Source organism: Rhinichthys klamathensis, unplaced genomic scaffold, assembly GCF_029890125.1.
Source record: "Rhinichthys klamathensis goyatoka isolate OS25496 unplaced genomic scaffold, OSU_Roscu_1.1 h1tg000430l_1, whole genome shotgun sequence".
Classification (NCBI taxonomy): domain Eukaryota; kingdom Metazoa; phylum Chordata; class Actinopteri; order Cypriniformes; family Leuciscidae; genus Rhinichthys; species Rhinichthys klamathensis.
In genome coordinates this window covers 962,401-984,342 of record NW_026606926.1, presented here as the reverse complement: position 1 = coordinate 984,342, position 21,942 = coordinate 962,401, and the positions used below count along the sequence as shown (strand labels likewise).

Here is a 21,942-nt window from a genome sequence, read left to right as displayed (position 1 = left end):
CACAGATGTTGACACATCACGGCTCATACCTGCATCTGAGAAAGAGAGTCTTCGGGAACAAACGAAAGAGAAATGAGCAATTAAATTACTCCTTTATGCTGTTGTGGGTTTCCTTTTGTTTTTTCATTGTATTTGGTCCCTTGGCTCCTCATCCAGCACATCAAATTGAATCTAAACAAATAAGAGCGGCCCACCAGCTGTGGAGCGTCAACAAAGCACTGCAATACACACTTCATGCCAATCAGTCTCCAGTGCTAGTGTGTGTGCTAGAGTGCTGATTGAGCCATTAGGACATCCTCAACTTTTCTCTTTTCTTGTTCTTTTTATTTTATTTACTAATTTACCATGTTATCCTCCCTGTCTGTCTGACTTACTCTCTCACCTTTACTTCTTTATCCATCCGTTCGTCCGTCCGTCCGTCCGTCCGTCTGTCTGACTCACCTTTACTTCTCTAAGTAAAATTGTTTTGCAGTACCAAGTCCTAAAATGTATTTCATGCAGTCTAATGATGTTTCACTAAAGATAGATAGATGATAGATAGATGGATAGATAGTCTAACTTTTTCTGAATTTGGCTTTTCAATTATTGATATTGCCTTAAAGATGTTAATATATTAAGGATATAAATATATAAGTTATAAGATGCATATATCGCAGTGTTGATCTTACTGGGGTCATATTGTACAGTCTGCCAAGCATAACTTATAATGGACAGAAAAAACACCCATTTTTAAATGCACGGCCAGTTTCGTATGCTTGTGTTGGCTTTGAGTCACAGATCATAAAGTCAAATACTGAAATTCACTCACACCCAAGTTCCGTCACAGAGCGGAGCAGCAGTCAGCTGGCATGCGGTCGGGGCGGATGCTTCATGTTCAATCTGTTTCCCAGTAATTTTATAGCAGAAGCTGATTAGGGTTGAAACAGCATTACGGGCCGTGATTGTGTTGTTTTTTTCTTAGGGGGGGCCGACTGTGATGAGTGGAGTCCTGAGGTGGATCTCATCATGGACACATTATTGAATTACTGCAGTGGTGAGATGAGATTGGCCCGTGATTGGCTGAAATGGACTTGGAGGGTAATAACATATCAGTGGTGCTGTGGGTATTGACTAGGAGACGGTCTCTTGCTGTTTCTTTCCTCCTTCATGAAGTGGAACCGAGAGGAAATGGTAAATAGTAAAAAAGAAATTGTTAATATTTGGTTGGTAAGGAAAAACCGCTATGTTTGAAGGATTTGATGTTGAACGGTGCCTAACAGGGTAAACAGAGTGCAGCTAAAACTTTTTATTTGCATTTCTGAAGTTCTCTGGTTTGTCTTACGGGTAGATTGTTGTAGCTGTTATCAGACGTAGGGCAGACACATAATTACAGACTTTGTCTGAGGGAGCGTGTGCGTCTGTGTTTCACAACCTGTGCTAATTTTAATCAACGAGACCATCATCACCGTGGCTGTCACAGGCTTGTTTACCTTTCATTTGGGATTGGCGTGATTGAAGGAGAAGTGGTGGGGGTGGTGGGGGGAGGGGGTGATGGAGGGAGGAGGAGAGGGAAACAGGTGAAAGAGAGGACAGAGAACAAGGGTGATGATGATGATGATGATGATGATGATGATGATGTCTGGATGAGTGGAACAGCCTTTTAAACACAATCACAATCACTGGCTCTCTGATTCTAAATCAGTGGAGCTTGAGAGGGCAGCAGAGACCCATCTCAAATCTTATGTTCCTGTCCTCCAATCACAATGAGACTCAACAGAGGTGGCCTATGGAAGAGAGAGAGAAAGAGATGGAGAGATAGATAGACAACAATGCCAGAAATGGCTAAACCCAGGGTTAAGATAATCCTGGGTTATCTGTTGCATGTTTCACACTGTACACTTTTATTTGAATGTTTACAAGGTTAATTGATTATCTGTTGTACGACCTGCTTTAATAATTGCTTGTCCATCTGCAGAAAAGTCATCTTGTAAATCTGCTCTGGTTGTCTTTGAGGACTCAAAATATCCGGCAAAAATAATAGTACAGTACTGTTCAAAAGTTTATGTTCAGTAAGATTTGTTTATTTAAAAGTAAATAATAATTTAATTCACCGAGGACGCATTGAATTGATCAAGAGTGACCTCAAAACATTTATAATAATAATTGCTGATCTTTTGAATGTTCTATTCATCAATGAATCCTGTAAAAAAGTATCAGTTTCCACAAAATATTAAGCAGCATAACTGTTTTCAACATTGGCAATAATAAGAAATGTTTCTTGAGCACCAAATCAGCAAATTAGATGATTTATGAATGATCATTTGACACTGAAGACGGGAGTTTTAAAATATGTGTAAAAATAGATTTTTTTTAGCAATATTTCACAATATTACTGTTTTACTGTATTTTTTTTATCAAATACAGTTCTTTCTGACCTCAAACCATTGAAACAGTAGATTGTATCTATTCATCAGTCCAGTTAATATGTTTGGTATCACTATTTGACTTTTTTTTTTACCTCTACAAAACTGAAACTATACAAAGTATGAGCGTTTCTTTAATTAGTATGATTAATCAGTTATTGGTCATCTATTGCTAAACAATTTGCTGTTACATTCTAGCATGACATCAGCCTTTACTCTGGGTTTAAAAAGATGTTAACAGTGCAATGTGAAAGCCTTAAAGAGACACAGACACAAAGGAAAAGTGAACCCTGTTCTTCTTCTTTACTTTATCTTTTGGACATTCACATCCAAATACCAGATGAGGGAAAAAAAGAAACTGGGCCAGGCTTTTTTTTGACAGAGACAGGCAGAATAAGAGGGCGTGTGCTACTATGGGCATGAGTGTCGGATTGGAAGTGGAGGGGTTGACTTTATTTTCTCTTTTGTAATGGAGTGAAATGAAGCAGTAATGATGGCTCAGTAATCAGGGCTGTTAGACAGACACTAGACATACCATTATTTTTAGGGAGGAGCAGATGGTGGTCACTATAATCAACAACTTGACTTTACTTCCTTCACTGCCTGCCGTTTTTGACCTTGGGAGACACATCTGTTGACACCAGAGTTGTTTCAGTGAATGAATTTATAGTGAATTTATGGAATAGTTCAGGTAAAAGCAAGATTGTAACTGAATATTCAGGACTGGTGAGGCTTAACATAAAAATGTTAAACTGAAGTGTGTGATTTGCGTATGATTTAGACTGAATTCGAACCTGCATCTCCTAATTGTGCATTACAGCTAAACTATAGTGCATGTGCACTAACCACTAGACAATGGATCCAACAAAAAAACAGGTTGTTTTGCTCTAAGTGCAAAGATTTAGAGCTGTCAACCTGGCCTTATTAAAAATACATGTAATAAATGCATCATATCCGAAGTGAGGGGAATTGCCCACCATTGCCACAATTAATAATTTATCCAACTCTATTTCCACAATTATGTATTCATTCATTAATTTGTTTAATTGTCATCTGAGTGCATTGTCAACATACTGAGCTAGTGGTCTCGGCTCTCTCCTTGACGAAAATATTGGAATATTGTTCTCTTAAAATTAGTTTTAATAATAGAGGAGTCTCATCAGAAGCCAATCAGACATGAAGACATGGCAGAGGAATTATAACCAGGCCAACTGGGAAGTCATGAATTATTGAAAATTGGCCTGTTCTTTTTTCAAGTTGGAGGTTTCTGCCTGACAGCACTGATTGGCCACACACGCACACACACCTGTCGATCTTCATTCCGTTTTGTTAGGAGAAACCTGGCAGCTGGTATGGGTTTGTGCTGTGTAGACTGTCTGTCTGTGGCAGCTCAACTGATAACCAACCTGTGAAGACCAAGCCAGAGCACTGTACAAACAGAGAATGGGCTGTGCCTTGTGTTTACGTATATTTTCAAGTATACGTTTATGTTTTGGGAAGGCCTTGCCCCATTAAAAAAGTATTTGGACACTTAAGCCACACTTAAAAGTGTGTAAGTGTCACTGGATTCGATAACAAAATATCAAATCAAGTATAATTTTAAAGTAAGATAGCACACAGGTTTAAAAGTTTGGTTGACTAAATTGATTGTCAGACAAAATACACTGCTAATTTTGAATGATTAATGGAGATTGATTGATTATAAGTAATTACAGAATGTACCTGCAGGGGCTAACAAGACCATGCTAACCATCCAAACCTCGAACCTTGAGATTTGACTACATACATTCACACAAAATGACTTTGGGTCCAGTAAGTAATTGCAAAACTAGAAGATACTTCTAAGGAACTGAATTCTAACATGATTTGTTTGCAAATGCCACTTGGGGTCTTATTTTGCTTCAAATGCAGTGACATTCATACATGTTTTTAGTGTGACTTCAGTGTCCAGATACTTTGGGGCCCACACTACTTTAAATTTGTCTTTGAATGAGAGTTTGAGTGTTATTTCTGTGCTGCACATGTTAACTGGTCTGCGACACACACACACACACACACACACACACACACACACACACACACACACACACACACACACACACACACACACACACACACACACACTCACACTCACACTCACACTCACACTCACACTCACACTCACACTCACACACACACACACAGACCAGCTGTATCAGAGTTGACTGTTTGGGTTACACAAACAATGCTCCAATATTGACACTCATTGTAAATGAGTGATCTCCGATCTGTTGTCAACGGTTTCTGCTGACACACACACACACACACACACAGAGTAGCTGGATCAGAGTTGACTGTTACACAAACAGTGCCCAATATTGACACTCATTGTAAATGAGTGATCTCCGATCTGTTGTTAATGTTTCTGCTGTCACACACACACACACACTCCACAGCAGACTTTTCGGCCTGATAGCATGCCCTCACACAATGACATGCATTTGTTTCTTTCGCATACACACATGCACGGATGGATCCACTGGTGTTAGTGAAGGCACTACACGTTTCTCTGCTGTAGATCCGGGCAGGGACAGAGTCTCAGATCAGACCATTTCTAATCAAACCCACGAAAGTGTAGCTAATGCAATTTCACTAAGTCACTGGCTGGCTTGATTACATGGGGGCTGACATGAGTGGGAGGTGTGCGTGTATGCGCAGTCACACATTTTTCACTCATCAGACTGACTTGCACAATACGTGCACTTTCTTGTAAGTCGCTTTGGTAAGAGAGTGCCTGCCAATAATAGAAATGTAAATTTGATGTAAAGGTGCATCCCAATCCTATATTAGCGGCATCTACAGGGGCCACCGGGCCAGGCTATAACACCTCTCGCGTAATCTTATGCACACGTAGATTATTAAAGGAAACACTCTTCAGCATAATAATAAACCACCAACAGATGTGGAGGGACATAATAATAAATTGGACCAGCTAACTCGTCGTATTTATTCACATTTGTTTATTATTTGAATGTTGAAATAACTTGTTAAACTGTTGTTTATAAATTATATATTTAACACAGCAGATGTTGGACAGTTGCTTTTCCAGTAAAGTCTGTCGTGCTGACAACATTTTAATGGACCTTCCTTAATATGTGCTAGAATCTGAATAATGATTTGAGTCAAGCCAGGCTGGCGTGGGATGACATTTTCTCTTCTGTCTGTGCCATTAAATGTAACCGCACAATCTGGATGCATAACTCTTTGACCTGCTGGCTAGCGCATCTTTCATTTATGTGTTTTTAATTAGTGATCAACTGTTTTGGGTTTTTTAATGGCTCATACTGATATAGAGAGCAAAGTGGTGTATGATACAATTTAATGATAGCAAATGAAAGCCGCTCGGAATTGTACAAATTAAATAAGCACTTTTTTTTTTACACAATATGTACTGAAATTCCATTAAAAATATTTAAGTAAAGATTAACAACAAGGATTTTTTAATTAAAGGATTTTTGTTAACAATGAGGAAAATTTACAGCTATTGCACTTCATGAACATGTCTGGTGGAAAACTTTACAAATAATTTATTTATAATTTAAAACCGATTCTTTCTGATGCTGCAAGTCATTCCCTCACTTTTTTTGACAAAACCTGTCACTATTTTCAGTTGTTGTTTACCTATTTCCTCCCTTAAATAGTAATTGTTTTATCATGCAACTCTCCTTTGTACCAGTTCTCTCTGTTATTCCCTCCTCCTGTCGCTTGTTTAGGTCAGAGTCAGTGTGTGCGTTGTCAGCTGTGTTTTCTTGTTTTGAAGTTGTAATTGAGTCTTAATTGAATTAGCTGTAGAGAGATTGGATAGATCGAGAGAAAAAGAGAAACAGGAAACTAAAGGAAGATGAGTTCCCTTTCCAGAGCAGCAACTTAAGAGCCAGCCAGAAAAACAGCCAGAGCTCCAACCAGAAAGCTTTTAGAGAGGATAAAGAATCCTCTTGTCTTTTTTTAATGAGAAAAAGTGGTGGAAATGAAATAAGGGAGAGAGAGAGCCAGAGAGCTTTTCATCAGAACGTGCTCCATGAAGAATGTCAGGAAGGTGGAAATGACAGGAACAGCAGCGGGAGGTGCGTGTGAATGCCGGACAGGTGCACTGCAGGGTTTTTAGTGCAGTAAAAGGTGAACACGTTCTTCATTTGAAGCACGTCTTGCCTCCCAAAACAATGAACAAAGGATAACTCTGATTCCAGACTTGCGATTAAACCCGTACCAGTGGGTCTGAGATTACAACGTTGGACACAAATCATGCAAGCGCACTCTTTTGCTTCACTTGTAATTCCATGGCAATCAAAACCCATCACACAACGTGATATATGTGCGTCACATAAATCTTCCAGCATTAATTTGTGTTCCTGGACTCATTTCCCATCCCCTGGGCAAGAAATCTCCTGTAACAACTGACTGATAAAAGCAATTAAAGTGATTCTTCGACGAGGGGATTGTGTGTGTGATGTGCACACGAGTGTCTCAGATGTTTTTTCCTGCATGGTGTTTGTCAGGATGGCGGTGCCCGGGCTTAGTGCTACGTAGTTACAGAAGTCTCTCCAGTGGCTAATCTCAAAGGGCTGTGAAATTTTAATGAATAACATTGTCACAGTGCGAGAGAGATGCCAGTGTCCTGCCGCGGTGGCACTTCCATTCATCGACCCATGAGGCCACGCACACACCTTCTGTCCGCCCGGGAATGTTCTTATTGATGGCAGACTTGATTCTCTTGCTGTCAATTATATTGATTACTTGTGGATGAGTGGAGCTAATAAGGATTGGAGCTCACTTCATTTTTTGGGCCCTGTCTCATCATGAGAGAGTTACACAGCCATGATTTTCTTATTAACCCTGTTAGCGCAGGACTACGCACAGGCAAAGAGGAGCAAATGGGAGAAAGAGGAGGGGGAGACTTATATTTCTCTCTCCGGCTTGTGGTAATTGCAATGATTTGATCAAATGTTTTGCTTCACTTTGCTTTGTTTTTTTTGCTTTGCTTTGTTTTGTTTTTTTATTTTTGTTTCGCTTTGTTTTGTTCTGTTTTTGCCTTTTGTTTTTTGTTTTGCTTTGATTCGTTTTGTTTTGATTCATTTTGTTTGCTTTTTGTTTTGTTTTGTTTTGACATTTAGCTGTCCAATTTTTTTTTGTAATGACCACTGAGCTGTACACTTGTCAATGGAAGCATTTTTTTGTGTGCGTGCTATAAACATTTCTTCGATCATTGTGACATGTTTCATGTTTTCGTTCAGCATTTTGTGTCATTAGTGCTGTTTTTATTTTATTTTATTTTTTTATTTAAAGATGTTTAAAGGGATACTCCACTTTTTTTGAAAATAGGCTCATTTTACAACTCCCCCAGAGTTAAACTGTTGAGTTTTACCGTTTTTGAATCCATTCAGCTGATCTCCGGTTCTGGCGGTACCACTTTTAGCATAGCTTAGCATACATCATTGAAGTGGACAAGACCATTAGCATTTCTCAAAAAAAAAATGGCCAAAGAGTTTCGATATTTTTCTTCCAACGTGACCGGGACTAAGTGCCTGCGCCTGCTGCACTCATGGTACGGCAGAAAAGTTTCTTGATTATTACGCAGGAATGAGAGTATAGTTCCTAGCCATATCAGCCTAGAAAATCGCAACTTTACATTTTCCGTCGGTCTTAGTGCACGATGTAACTACAGAAGAGTCAAGTTTTAAATAGGAAAAATATCGAAACTCTTTGGTCATTTTTTTTTTTAGAAATGCTAATGGTCTTGTCCACTTCAATGATGTTTGCTAAGCTATGCTAAAAGTGGTACCGCCAGAACCGGAGATCGGCTGAATGGATTCAAAAACGGTAAAACTCAACAGTTTAACTCTGGGGGAGTTGTAAAATGAGCCTATTTCCAAAAAAAGTGGAGTATCCCTTTAACTTTCACAGATTTTTCTCAAAACACCTGCATTCTTTTCTATTCTGTTGTGCTGAACACAAGAATGCATCCCATGTGAAGGGCCCGTATCAATTGAGTTAGTGTTTGAGGAAAGTCTGTTTAATCTTTTCTTCCTGCTTCTTTCTGTCCAGGTGGAGCTGATGATAACCTGATTGAGGGAGGAGAGACTAAGTTCCTGTGTAAACCGGGAGCCAGAAACATCACGGTCATCTTTCAGCCATTGCTTAGGTAGGTCCTGTTCACAAATATATGTGTCTCCTGAACATGCTTTATAAAGCTGCATTTCAACAAGCTGTTTAAACTGTCCCCTGATTCATCCATCTATTTCGCCATTACATGTGTTTGTTTTTTCCCATTCCTTCCATATTTTTCATGGCCGGCGGCCATTACCGCGTCTTTACCGAGCCCCTGCCATTGAGTTTGATTTGTTCTGACGGTATCAATTGGAGTGTTCCATTTAGAACCGCTCCGCATTCAATTTTCCTTTCAATCTCCTAATCTATTGGATCATCGGCCCAACCCACTAATGCCCTGTCATATTACCACTCTAATTCAGAGACATATCCCAAGCATGGTTGTCCTGCCCACAACGTGACTGGACTTCCCGATACTCCTCTTGCTCACAATTACTTTCGAGCCGTGGTGCATTGATTTTCTGTTTTTTATTTATCTATTTCTTTTTTCCCAGAGATGGTCAGTGTCACTCTCAGAAAGCTTGTTTTTATTTCCTCCATGTAACACCCTTTTTAGACACTCTTTTAACAGACCCTTTGGCCTTAATGCACACTCTGTGGATGTACGGCTTTTGCCCTGCTATACCACAGAAGTATGGAAGCCTGATTCTAAAGCCAGATTTTCTGTTCAATTACTTTATTGTAGGCATTTTAACCCATGTCAATTCAAGCATATGTTTTAGAATAGAACAAACCTTTAACCCTATTAAGTATTAAGCTTAAGAATGAGTAACTACAACATGAATAATATCTCAAATCACGTGGCTTGTTTAACGCGGTTCTTCACAGTTTAGGGGCTGTTTACACCTGGTCACTTCATGCGTTTTCTCAGATTGGATAGCTATCCGATCGTGAAAAGACCAGGTGTAAATGCCCTCCGAAACGCTTTCGAGACGGATTTAAATCTGATCGCTCTCATCAGGAGGTGGTCCAGATGAAACTGGACAAGTCTAAATGCATGCAAATTGTACTTCTCCCAAAATGTTAGAAAACAAACGCGTGAGAGCGTGTTATAGGCTATATGACATATTATAGCCAGATATTACGGCGCTACCGCAACACGCATCGCCGCAGATGAATCTGTGTATCTCTTCAGCAAGCCAACATGCAAACTGCTGCCAATAAAACAGAAAGTAAGTCGCAGACGCTCAAAACACAATCATCTTCATTAAAAGTAGTGAGACTAAATGGTCTTACCAGTGCTGATGCCGCGCTCTCTCCTATTGCGGTCTTTAATCTTGAAATTACTGATGATAAATAAAATGCAGCTCATATCTGTTGCTTTCACTGACGTGAAATTTGCATAAAGCGCGGGTGTTGACGATCGGATTTATATCCTTTTTGCGGAGACACATTTATGTGGGCAAGTGTAAACGGAACCGTTTGAACAAATCAGATAGCCATCCGATCAGTAAAAACTCATGACCGGGTGTAAACAGGCCTTTAATGTCCAATTTGGCAGTTTTGTCGTAATGGTACCACATCCTCATTTTGTGTCATTTCAGCTTAAATTCTTCTCATGTTCACATCACATTAGCAATCGCAACCTCAATAGTCATGAACTTGTGTTGAGTTTGCCAAACTTTATGCCCGTTTAGTACTTTCGGGATATAAAACAATAACCCTGTTGCTAAATGTCATTTGGGAAAAATACATCTTTTAGCCTGCTGTGATTCCGGCTGTATATTTTACAGTACGCCCACTATGAAGTGGAGGCACCTGCTGCACACTGATATATTCTAGCCGTGTTCATTAATCTAAATGAGCTTCTATCAGTGTTCACGCGAGCAGGGCGACAGCAGCAGGGGATGGACAGAGGGAGTGTCAGACAGCTGTCCGTCTGAGATGAATGGCAGGCGGATCATCACTCCGACAGTATAGACAGCTCATCTGGTCCCTGCTGGGGTGACGGACCGAACAAATGAATGCATGAATAAACGAGTGACTGCACTCCACCTTTTGCCTGCCGCCACATAATGGCTGCTATCAGTCATAGTCCTCTGCGAGGAGCCTGATGTGTGGCCACCCGACCTTGGCTGTGCTCGTGGAGCTTAATTCTTTGCTGCATTGATACACATTCAGCCCTATGAGGAAAAAGATATCCTTGTAGCCGACTTTGCTTTTGGGAACATGGGTGTAATATCTTTTACCGTAAATTGCACGACTTATCACTTATTGTCAAAATCATAGTTTTTATCTTTTGATAGAAATGTCCTTTTAAATAAAAAAATGTCATATTGTCAGGCAACTAAAGTGACATGTTTTGGTTGACGGAAATAGCATTTTAGTTCATGATAATATGAAAAACTGTAGCAGACTAATCTATACATTTTACAATTTATAAACAGACATTATAATACATATTTTGCAGTCTTATTTTTCCTCATTTTTGAGCAGTATTTAAGAACAAACTTTGTTTAACTTTTTTTTTAAATATATTTTGAAAAATGTGTAAAAGTATATTATAAGCATATTTTGCACACCAAAATGTTTAACTTTTTTTAATACAAGAAAAGACTTTCACAACTTCTGTTTCGTGCCATCTTTAAAAACTTTTTTATACGGTTTGTTAAAAAAACATTATAAATATTTATTATAAATGTATATTATAACAAATATTTAGCAATATTTGTTATATTTTATCATATTTTTCTCATCGGTGTTTTATATGTGTTTATTGATTATTTAATGTAATTTTTAGCATATTCGTTATTGTTGACAATAAAAATAAAAAAACTTTTCCGTGCCACTTTGTCAAAGGCAGCAGATAAATACAAATATAAGCATTTGCACATTTGCAATTTATATGTTGCTAAATTTTTCAATAGACATAACTGGAAAAAGTGTTTTTTTTGTCAACAGTATGCTTAGTTACAGGGGACACTTGGCCCACGCTAAACCTTGACCCCCTTATTCAACCCTACGCAGCGATCGAACAGCACCTGTGCGGACTGATGCAGGAGTTTGTTTTATCAGTGACCGAGAAGAACCTAAACTTACATCAAAATCAATACAGGCTCTTAATGTTACTGCCAATCAATTCACCATGCAATTTGTGATCAATAGTCTCTGTGGAAGAGGCTGACGTTGAAGATCTCAAAGGTGTGGAGTTGATGCTTTTTTTGATTGATGCTGGGGAGGAGCAGTCCGAGGGAATCGATAATTCCTTTGGGTAACTTCACACATTTCCAGACCCGCTCACTGTACGCTAATATATGGCTTCTGCTAGCACTGTACAGCACAAAGCGTGAAAACACTCTGCTGTGTATCAAATCTCCCAATAGATCAATACGGTTGCTCCATAAAGGCCGCTTGTGTACGTGTCTGTTTGTTTGTGTACGATTCCGTTGCTTTCAACTACCTGAATCAGTCTGGAAGTTCTTTCGGTGTTTTATGTTATAGCCTCACTCACTCATTTGTGGGTTTTTATATTTGTGTGTGTGTTTGGCTACGCATGCGAATTGGAGACATGCTCACTACAGCGAGAGGGGAGACGGAGCAGGTAGGAGGTAATTTAGTTTGACTTGTGGGGCCTCGCACTGACATTTGAGTGGTATTTAAACCCTCCTGCCCTGACTGAAGTTGGCATTTTGAAAAGGGGGCAGTCTGCGGTTTGCCATAATCTTTCCCCTTGTATGTGTCCATGCTCAAAGGTGATTAGCCCTGGCAGGGACCAGAGTCTTTGAGATCACACCCCTGCCAGAGAACAGATGTTAGGGGACGGGGTATTGGGAGTTGGGTTAAAAGTGACAATTGTGAAGTTTAGAAAATCATTGATTGTGAGCTTGATGTGTGTTTGTGTGTCAACATGAATTGGCAACATACGTCCTTAATGTGACATAAACAGAATATTCATATCTATAATTTAAATTAATTGTATTTTTACTATTAGTGATAATAATAAAATACATGTTTCTTGAGCAGCAAATCAGCATATTCGAATGATTTCTGAAGGATTATGTGACACAGAAGACTAATGATGCTAAAACAACGATATTATTATTAAATAATAATATTTCACAAAATTACAGTTTTTACTGTATTTTTGATTAAATAAATGCCGCCTTGGTGAGCAGAAGAGACTTTTTTCAAAAACATTGTAATGTTTCCATTTCCAAACTTTTGACAGTTACTGTATTTTTTGAGGATGACTTCTGAGGAAACATTTACCCCTAAACTATAAACCCATACACAAACTCAAACAGCACTTGTCAAGTGACAAAACACTGTCACTGTGTCTGTCTGTTCTCATATTTTTTATTATTTTTCTATTTTCTGTCCTCCTCTGCCTTGTGTAGCTCTGTTTTACAGTCTCTTCCATCCGTTTCACACTTAGATACAATTGTATGTAATTGTAAAACTCGATTTTTTTTCCCCCTGTTGTAGCACTTTTTTTTAGTTTGACATCTTTTTTCCATCCCCTCTTTTCGATCTCTCTCTTGCTCTCTTCAACACAAGGTATCAATTTCTTCAAAGGGATGGGAAAAAGCAATTCTGCAGATCACAGAGGATGCTATTTGAGAAGTGTCAAAACTTTTCGAGTTATTGATGGCTGGGGCCAATTTCCTGGACAGTTCTGTAGGTCCCCCCCCCCCCCCCCCCCCCCCCCCCCCCCCCCCCACACTGGTGGTGTAGAGTTAAACACATTTTCTCTAATAGCGTGTCAGTTTGAGTGTGTTCAGTGTGTGACCGGTGTTTTACAATGGTCTGAAAATATACTCGCATGAACATTTTAAAAATATAATAAATTCTACAAAGGGGAAATAAATATTCTTAAAGCAAAATATGTTTTCTTTTAAAGGGATAATCTACTGGTTTTTCATATTAAACTATGTTATTCCCTTAACTAAGACGAGTTGATACATACCTCTCTCGTCGAAACTTTGTTAGATCTTATCTCAACCCTGTTCATTCAATACGTGCCAAGAAGAGAAGCGACCAAACACCTCCACGTTTTCCCTATTTAAATACAGTTACTAGAGTAGTGTAACTCGACCAAGAACGGTGACACAAAATAAAACGTTGCGCTTTTCTAAGCGTGTAAAATGGATAACTATATTGTATGGCAGAATACCATAGCAAGTGCTTGGGAGCACTTCGACTCGGCGCAGTAATATCATCACTCGTGAAAAGTCCGCTCCCGTTGAAATGAGAGGGAGGAGGAGAGGGAGCGGGGGGAGAGGATTTTTCACGAGTGATGATATTACTGCGCCTTAAATGAGAATAAAGGATCTTCATATAATATATCTTTTCCATGGTATGTGCCTCGATGTAACCCAGATGGAGCAAAACAGTTTTGGACACGGTCTCAGATCTTGCATCAACCAAGCACCTGGAATTGAGATGAATTCAAATGCTATTGGATATATTTTTCCAGGTATCCATCCATCCACTCCATCCTTTCATTCATCTACACTACCATCCATCCAGTCACGTCCGGGCATTATCTGGTCATGTCTTGCCCTACACAAGTTAGGAAGACTGCCATGATGATAGGACAGTGCAGAAACAAAGAGCCACGATAAGAGAAAGTCTTTCCTGTTCTTCTACTGTCAGGAAACCTAGGACCAAGTGACGGTTAAGGATTTCACTGATAGTTGTAGGATATCGTCCTCGCACAGCCTTGAGGCTTCATCACTGTCATCTGATTGGCTCGTGATGACGGAAAGCTTTCCGCCTGTGAAACTGCAAAAGACATAACATGTTTTCACATTGTTAAACATCTTTTTAAAAGTCGCTATCACCTTCCAAAAGAACATGTCAGTTTGTGTGTAGGAGGCTAGCTTTCCGTGGACCATCTGCCAGACATTTCCTGAAGAAAAAGTCAAACTTTAGTGTTATATAAACAAACTGTGCAATAGCAAACTGCCATCAGCCAGAATGGCCTTGCGTGTCTCTAAATGACTCCATATGTCAGTTGACAAAGTCAGTTTTTGGGTCCATACAAATGTGTTTATCTTACCCCATTGGCATTTCATTTCTCGTTCTAAGCCTAAATATAACATAATTTAGAAATTGTAGCAAAACAAATGCTGTCAATTGAGCTTATTATTATTTATTTCTTTATCGAACCTTAAATATTCATTTAATTCATACAGGCCTATGTGTCACCGTGTGTCTGTATCAGACAAAAACAGTATCGTTTCACCACACGTAGCATGAGTGGTCATGTCATAACTGATGTTGTTGTGGCTTCTCATTCAGGTGTAGATGTAAATGCTGTTTTTTATGCATCTAAAAGGACAAAAGACGATGAACACTAGCATCAATTGCAATTATCAAGGTGCTTTGATTGGAGAGGGATGGAGAGGGTTTGTTTAGCCTGTTTTTAGTGGCCCAGTTGGGGCTTTTGTCAGGCTGGAATAATCTTCTGTCTGTCGCTTTCGTTGTGCAACAAGCATTTTTCACACGTCTCTCTCTCTCTCTCTCTCTCTCTCTCTCTCTCTCTCTCTCTCTCTCTCTCTCTCTCTCTCTCTCTCTCTCTCTCTCTCTCTCTCTCTCTCTCTCTCTCTCTCTCTCTCTCTCTCTCTCTCTCTGTCTCTCTGTCTCTCTGTCACTTTTCCTTCCCTCTGTGTTGACAGAGATTAGGGGTGAGCCATCGATCCACCGCTAGTATGTGCACCTTGCAGTGTCTCCAGCTGATTTGGTGTCCTCTCACAGCGAAAAGGACAAACTTCGCTCGCACATTTACTTTAGACCAGAGGTCTTCAACCCTACTCCTGGAGGCCCACTGCCCTGCAGAGTTTATATCAAACCTACTTCAGTCTGTGATTTTCAAGCGTTCCTGAAGAGCTTGACTTGCTGGTTCAGGTGTGTTTGATTAGGGTTGGAGGAAAGCAGGAAAACTCTGCTGGAAAGTGGGCCTCCAGGAGCAGGGTTGAAAACCTATGCTTAAGACTGACCACCACAGTTAAAAGTTTCAGAATAGGAGCAAAAATTGTTTTAGGGGTACTTCCCAGGTGTTTAGAAGCCTACTGAAATCCTTTCTTAGTTGCAGGTTTTGCATCTGGCTTGGTCATATTGGGCTTTAAAGTTGACATGTAACAAAAATGGACTCCATTTACTTATTCTAAAATAGTATTTTAGTTTCCATTTAAAAATACTGTATCTAAAAATCACTGAAACAGTACATTTGGAAAAGCAACCTTGCTTGTGATAATCAGTAAACTTGTAAATTGTAAATTAAAGTTAATTCAATCAAGATTTTTTGAGTCCAAATAGACTACTTTAGTATTTGCAGTGTGATTTATTATTATTGTGAACAATTCCTGCTAGTTATTTCAAAGAAAAAAGGAAGTTTGATATTTTTCATCAAAATATAATAACTTCCTCCACCTCTGAAATTGCTTTCCATTTCAGCTGATGGCAGTTCTTTGTCAACCAAATGTCGTGTAGGGACCACTCTTCAAAATCCAATCAATTTCCAATAAATAAAATCAAGTCCCTCAATATGTTTTTTTTTTTATTAACATCCTTTTTCATCCTAGTTCACATTATGGAAGTAAATCGGTTCACTCTGTCTAAAAAATGCTGGATTGTTTCACTTTCAACCCATGTTTAGGTTAAATAAGTATATGCCTCTCATTTTTACTTTAGCACAATGTCCTTTTGTTTAAATCCAGCCTAAATTAGAATTCAGCTCGAGTGTCTCAGCCGGCGTGTAGGTCTTAAGAGTATCCTCAGCTGGGCCTTTCCTTTCTTTTTCCCCCCAAATCTTTTCTCATATATCCAGGGATTTTCTTGAATAAATAACCTCTCTCGTATGTGCACAAACACTATGAGGCGTAGCTGTGAATATGGCACTGCATTATACATCAAAGAGAAACAGAACAGCGAAAGAGGAAGACAATGCATTTTTCGGTGGTAAAGGTTAGAAAACAGGCAGAGGGAGCAGCACAGCTATTTGTTTTGCTTGGCGCTGGTGAACATCCGCACTCTTTTTAAAGGAGGAGGGGGGAGGGGGGGAGGGGGGGGGGGGGGGGGATTGCTGCTTTGCTGTCTTTTCCTCCTCTTGTTTCCCTCGTCTATGGTATGGCTTTATCTTGCAGATGCCCTTTATCTCTCCCTCCTCTCTGCTGCGCTCCATGCATAAGTAAATACTAAAGAGCTGAGTATCGAACAAAGGAGTCGCCGTAAAAAAGTGCCACTTCAGCAAGTTGCCTCTGCGTCTCACTAACTTTCGAATTTAATAAAGCCACACGTGTGCTTGAGATTATGGTTGAGATTTGAGAGACCAGTGGATTTCTAAGCCTTGTCGTTTCTTATGGAAAGCTTTCTAAGTTTATCTTTTTTGAGTTGAAAGTCATTGTGTATTCCCACTGCTAAGATTTAATGATAGTAAAGCTGAGTGAATTTGAACATTCTGCCACACTCACCTCAAGGCACATTGGCAGCTTTATCTCTCAAATGACCAGTGCATTGTGGGGAAACTGAGTGTTTTCTTTTCCCGTTCATTTTTTTCCTCCAGATTGTGGTTTGTTTGTTGGTTGTCTCTTTTTCTTTTTTTTTTACTTCCAAAGTGACAAAGCTTGGCTGTGTTCAGTATATTTCCACACTACTCTCTTTATGCAGTACATATTTTGTATACAGTTCATAATATGTACACCATATTTCTTTGAGAAATTAAAAAATGTATTCAGCAAATATGCATTAAATTGATCAAATGTGACCGTAAAGGCATTTATATTGTTACAAAAGTTTTCTATTGAACTTTCTATTTATTATCTTTCCAATAAAATAGTAAGCAGCACAACTGTTTTCAACATATACTAATAATAAAAAATAAAAAATCTTGAGAACCAAATAAGCATATTTCCAAGGGTCACGTGACACTGAAGACTGGCATTATGTGCGCTGAAAATTCAGCGTTGCCATCATTGGAATAAATTACATTTTAAAATATATTAAAATAAAATCAGTTATTTTAAATGATATCCTACAATACTGTCACGAATTGCGTGGAAGCAAAGGCGGTAGTCGGATCTAAATGCAGCAGTAGACTTTAATAATGCAGACTCGGGTAAACTCAGAACAGACAAGACACTCGTGGTACGTAAATACATTCAATAACTGACAAAGACAGGGCAGAAAATCAGAGAGAAACGAGCAGATAGGATAACAAGGGGGCGTGGATAACAAGAAACACCTGGGAAAACTAATGACAAGACAGGGAACCACTAAACATGACAGGACACAAAACCACATCGTGACAAATACAATGCACTCGACTTGACCTTTCATTTTCCATGAATGAACTGGATGTAATACTGATGGACATAATTTTGAATCTGATTGAACGTGAAGGGTCAAGTGACAAAAAAAGTAGCACAGTACACTTGAATTTATGCATATTGCTTTATATACTGTTTTAATCTAGTTGGCAAAATATCATATATACTGCATATATCACCTTTTACTGGTGTCCTGTCTAGTATGAACACTTTCAACTAAAGTTTTATTTTGTACGTTTCCAACTTCAGTTGCAGTTACTAAAGACACCCCAATTATAACGCTCTGGAATGCGAGCACTGACTCACTTACAACGTCCAGTGCTAAGCGGTAGCCAGGGAAGGTGTGGATAGACAGTGAGAGAGCTGTCGTCAAGGTGAGTGTCTGGAGACCAAAGAGGAATGGATGAATGCCTGGAATAGAAATGTATGGACAGCCACATACACACATAAAAGGGGAATTAAAAAGTCAGAGACCACTACTGACAGTGCTTCTTTTTTGTTAATTATATTAATTAGAAAAATTTGAGTAAACTTTTTAAATGAAAAAGTTTTTTTTTTTTTTTTTTTTTTTTTGGTTGTGTTCTATTCTATTCGGTGTTTGGTTTCGGTTTGGTTTCATTTTGTTTTTGCGTTTATTTATTTTCAATTTTATTTTTTGAAAAAAGCTTTTTTTAAAAACAATGCGGCCTCAGATTTTTGGACTATACACTCACATACTTTTGTCTGCCTTTTGCTCACAGAGTTAGGATGAAACCCCCAAATTCGTACCTCATCAGTCAACAGCCGGCCAGTTGTCATACACACACACGTGCCCTGAGAAGAATAAGGACCACTGTCATGAGGATCTTAGGCAACTCATGAATCGTCCTATGTGTGTTATTAAAGATTAACGCAGCCCAGTGGCTTCTCTAATGCAGTGATAGTCATCACTACGGCCCGGAATAGCCTCGGCTAGCTCCACACACCCGGCCATGCATTAAACATGCCTCTCCTTTCTCTCTGTCTCCATCAGGCCGGGCACTCTGACCAAAGCGTATCATATAAGCACAGTGCCCGCATACCACTACCGTTACTAATGACCTTTGACCCCAGCGGGATAGGGCTATCCCTCCTGTTGTCAAGCGAAACTACAGTCACTGCGCCGCTGGACAGCTCCCCATTAATAACTGCGCTCAGTGTTGTGGTCACTCACACAATGACTTCTCACTATAATAACGAAACCGGCTTGATTTTAACCTCCAGTGGTTGGATTATACCCCAGCCAGGAACTTCATGAATTATAGAGGATAGCTTGGAGTGGATTTGCTAAATCTGTGGCAGGGTCTTTTTTTTTCTTCTCTGTGGTGCTATCTAGTGACCTTTGACCTTTGACATTGCTGTGGTTTGGCAAAGGGGAGCTGTAGAGGTGACCCAGTTCGCGGGATTATGGAATCCTTTTCATTATTTTTCTGTTTTTAATCATTTCCCCACACATTTTCTGACCTTTTTGTTGTTGTGCCTTTTGTGGCACAACTGTTATCATTTCTACCTTGTTTTGATTATAAAGATCTTTGTATTTTATATAAATTTAGAGGTATGTTGTGGCACAGATGTATTTGTATGCTTCAGGCAAAAATGCTCTCTTCTTTAATAAACAGTCCGGTTAGGTTTAGCAAAATAAATAGTGTCATGAGTGGTTTTGGGCAATTTTGCATTGATTTTACTCTTTGGAGCTATTTTATATTATTTATCTAATTTCTGGAACTTGCATCTTAGCCAGGGAGTCTAACTTTGGGTTCAAGTCTTGTTTGGGTATGTAATCAAAACAATATTATATTATATTATATTATTTTATTTTATTTTATTTTATTTTATTAGTATATACATTTTCAAAGGTATACTGTAGCTCACCCAAAAAAAGCTTTAACCCAAGAATGTTTTTGTCTATATAATGTCTATATAACGTAATTTTTTGTGTTCCACTGAAGAAAGAAAGTCATACAGGAAGACCTTGATTTAAATTTGAGTGAACTATCCCTTTAATGTTTGGTCATATAATTTCACAGTGAAAACCAGCATACCAAAAAGGCAAGCTTCACTACTGGTTTGAGGCCATATATAAATGCATTATCATAAGCATAGTCATTAGCATAGTGCTTTTGAAGCCATCTAAAGAGCTTTACAGGAAATGGTGATTCACTGACTTGTTTGTGTGCATGTATGCTCCGGGTTTTCGAGGTCAGATGAATGTGGCTGTCTAGATAGCCGAATGGTCTATACCTTTCATCTTAACACCTCAATAAGTGTTCATATGTGTGTGCGGCGCGCGTGTTTGTGTGCGTATCGCTGCCTCTTTGTGTTTCACCTCCCAGAGCGGAGGGCAGGTGCCACTCTCTGTTAGCGCCGAGCCACAGAGCTCCGGCAGCAACATCACAGCAGCCTTTGATTCGCCAGCCTTTCCAGGTCGACGAGCTGATGCCTGATAATAATGTTGTTTGATTGCTGAAGTGGAGAAGTAATTGATTGATCCTTTGGCGTGTCTGGGGTCAGGCTTCAGAAGAAAGTCGGTCTCTTGTGTTGATTCTGGGGACAGATTCCTCTTTCAATCCCCAGGAAGATGAGTAACGGAGGAAGAGAAGATGAAAAAAGAAGAGAGGAGAGTGGCCATTTCAGAGAGTTTCCTAAAAAAGGAACAAGCTTTTCTAAATGGAGGCCATCTTGTATTAGAGCAGGAGTCTTTTTGTCAGGCCGAGAACTCTTTTGTGGATAAAGAGATGGAGCAGGGACCCCATGTTACATATCAGAAGGACCTGTTCCCCCAAAAATAAAAATGCGGTCATCATTTAATCACCCTCTTTAGGACCTCTTTATAGACCTTTCTTTCTACTGGAAACACAAGGAAGATATTATGCAGTTTTTGTCCATGTAATGAAAATCAATGGGGTCCAAAACAACAACCCACTGGACCCATTGACTTTTGTTGTTATGGCCAAAAACACTGAGACAATTTTAGCCTGGCCTATAACGTGTTATGTACCATATTAATGCTTTTACATTCTTTTTTTAAGATGTTTACATTGCAACAGGATTTGGAATAATAATTATTAATGTGCTGATCATAGACTTGTACATTACATTTAACTTTTATGTAATAATTTTTAATGTGGTAGCAACAATTAGCTTTTTAACTTTTTATGTATTTTTCACATACAGAGGTTTGAGATCAAATAATAAATGGTGGTCCCCTGCGGTACTGTCTAAGAATCATGTATTTGAGATATATACTGTACATAGAGAGAGAGAGAGATGCACTGCGTTTAATGGCTAATAAACTTTAATTGGATTATTGAATTGGACAATCTATCTTTCTGCATTAATTAAGCTCTAGGTCAAACACTCTTCACTCCTTCTATAATCCACAAAGTGCTTTAGGGAAACTGCCCATTTAAAGGATACAAATTAGAGTTAAATGCAAATCAAAGCATATAATTGACAATTACTGATGATGACCTGTGCCTGTGTTCCTGGCCTGATCATCAGACAGTAACCATATGCTTTCTGAGTGACCGACATGGGCACACGTCTTGTGCATGAAGAAGATGTCATATATATTCAAGTGAAGACTGTTATATTATTAACAGGTAAAACACTGCACTAAATACCGAGGCTTAACGTTTTAACATTAATGCTGCTTGAGTTTATAGAGTGTTTCTTGTGCACATGTTTCCAAAGCTTCTAATTCTTGTTCAAGCAATGGACTGAATGTGCAGAGCTATGTTTTTTAAACTGGAGATTGAGATGTTTCTAATGATGAATCAGAGTTCCTGGCTCAGGCGGTGTGCCTGCCATGCTGAGCAGGTAATAACCCCCGATTAGGCTCTTTATATGAGAGAATGAATGCCGAATACCAGGCCCTCTCTGGAGGTGAAAGACATGAGGAGAAGAGGAGAGCAAATTAGAGAAGCTGAAAATAGGAATGGAGGTTGAAGACGGCTCACTAAGCTCTCATGCTGGTTAGATCCCTGCCAATGTTTACCTGTAAAAAAACGATATGCCATCATTGAATCGTTTGAATAGTCTTAGAAAAGTCACAATATATATATATATATATATATATATATATATTTTAAGGAATAGAGTCCAAAGTG

At 39.1% G+C, this 21,942-nt stretch overlaps 1 protein-coding gene across 1 annotated transcript in view; it reads left to right on the top strand.

The window, feature by feature from the left end:
• The window catches only part of exoc4 (exocyst complex component 4), a 119,438-nt gene that overhangs the window by 38,448 nt on the left and 59,048 nt on the right, over nt 1–21,942 (top strand). Inside the window, exon 10 of the mRNA XM_056235730.1 lies at nt 8,484–8,580. Within this exon, the coding sequence (XP_056091705.1) occupies nt 8,484–8,580 (97 nt within the window). The remainder of the gene's footprint in view (nt 1–8,483; nt 8,581–21,942) is intronic.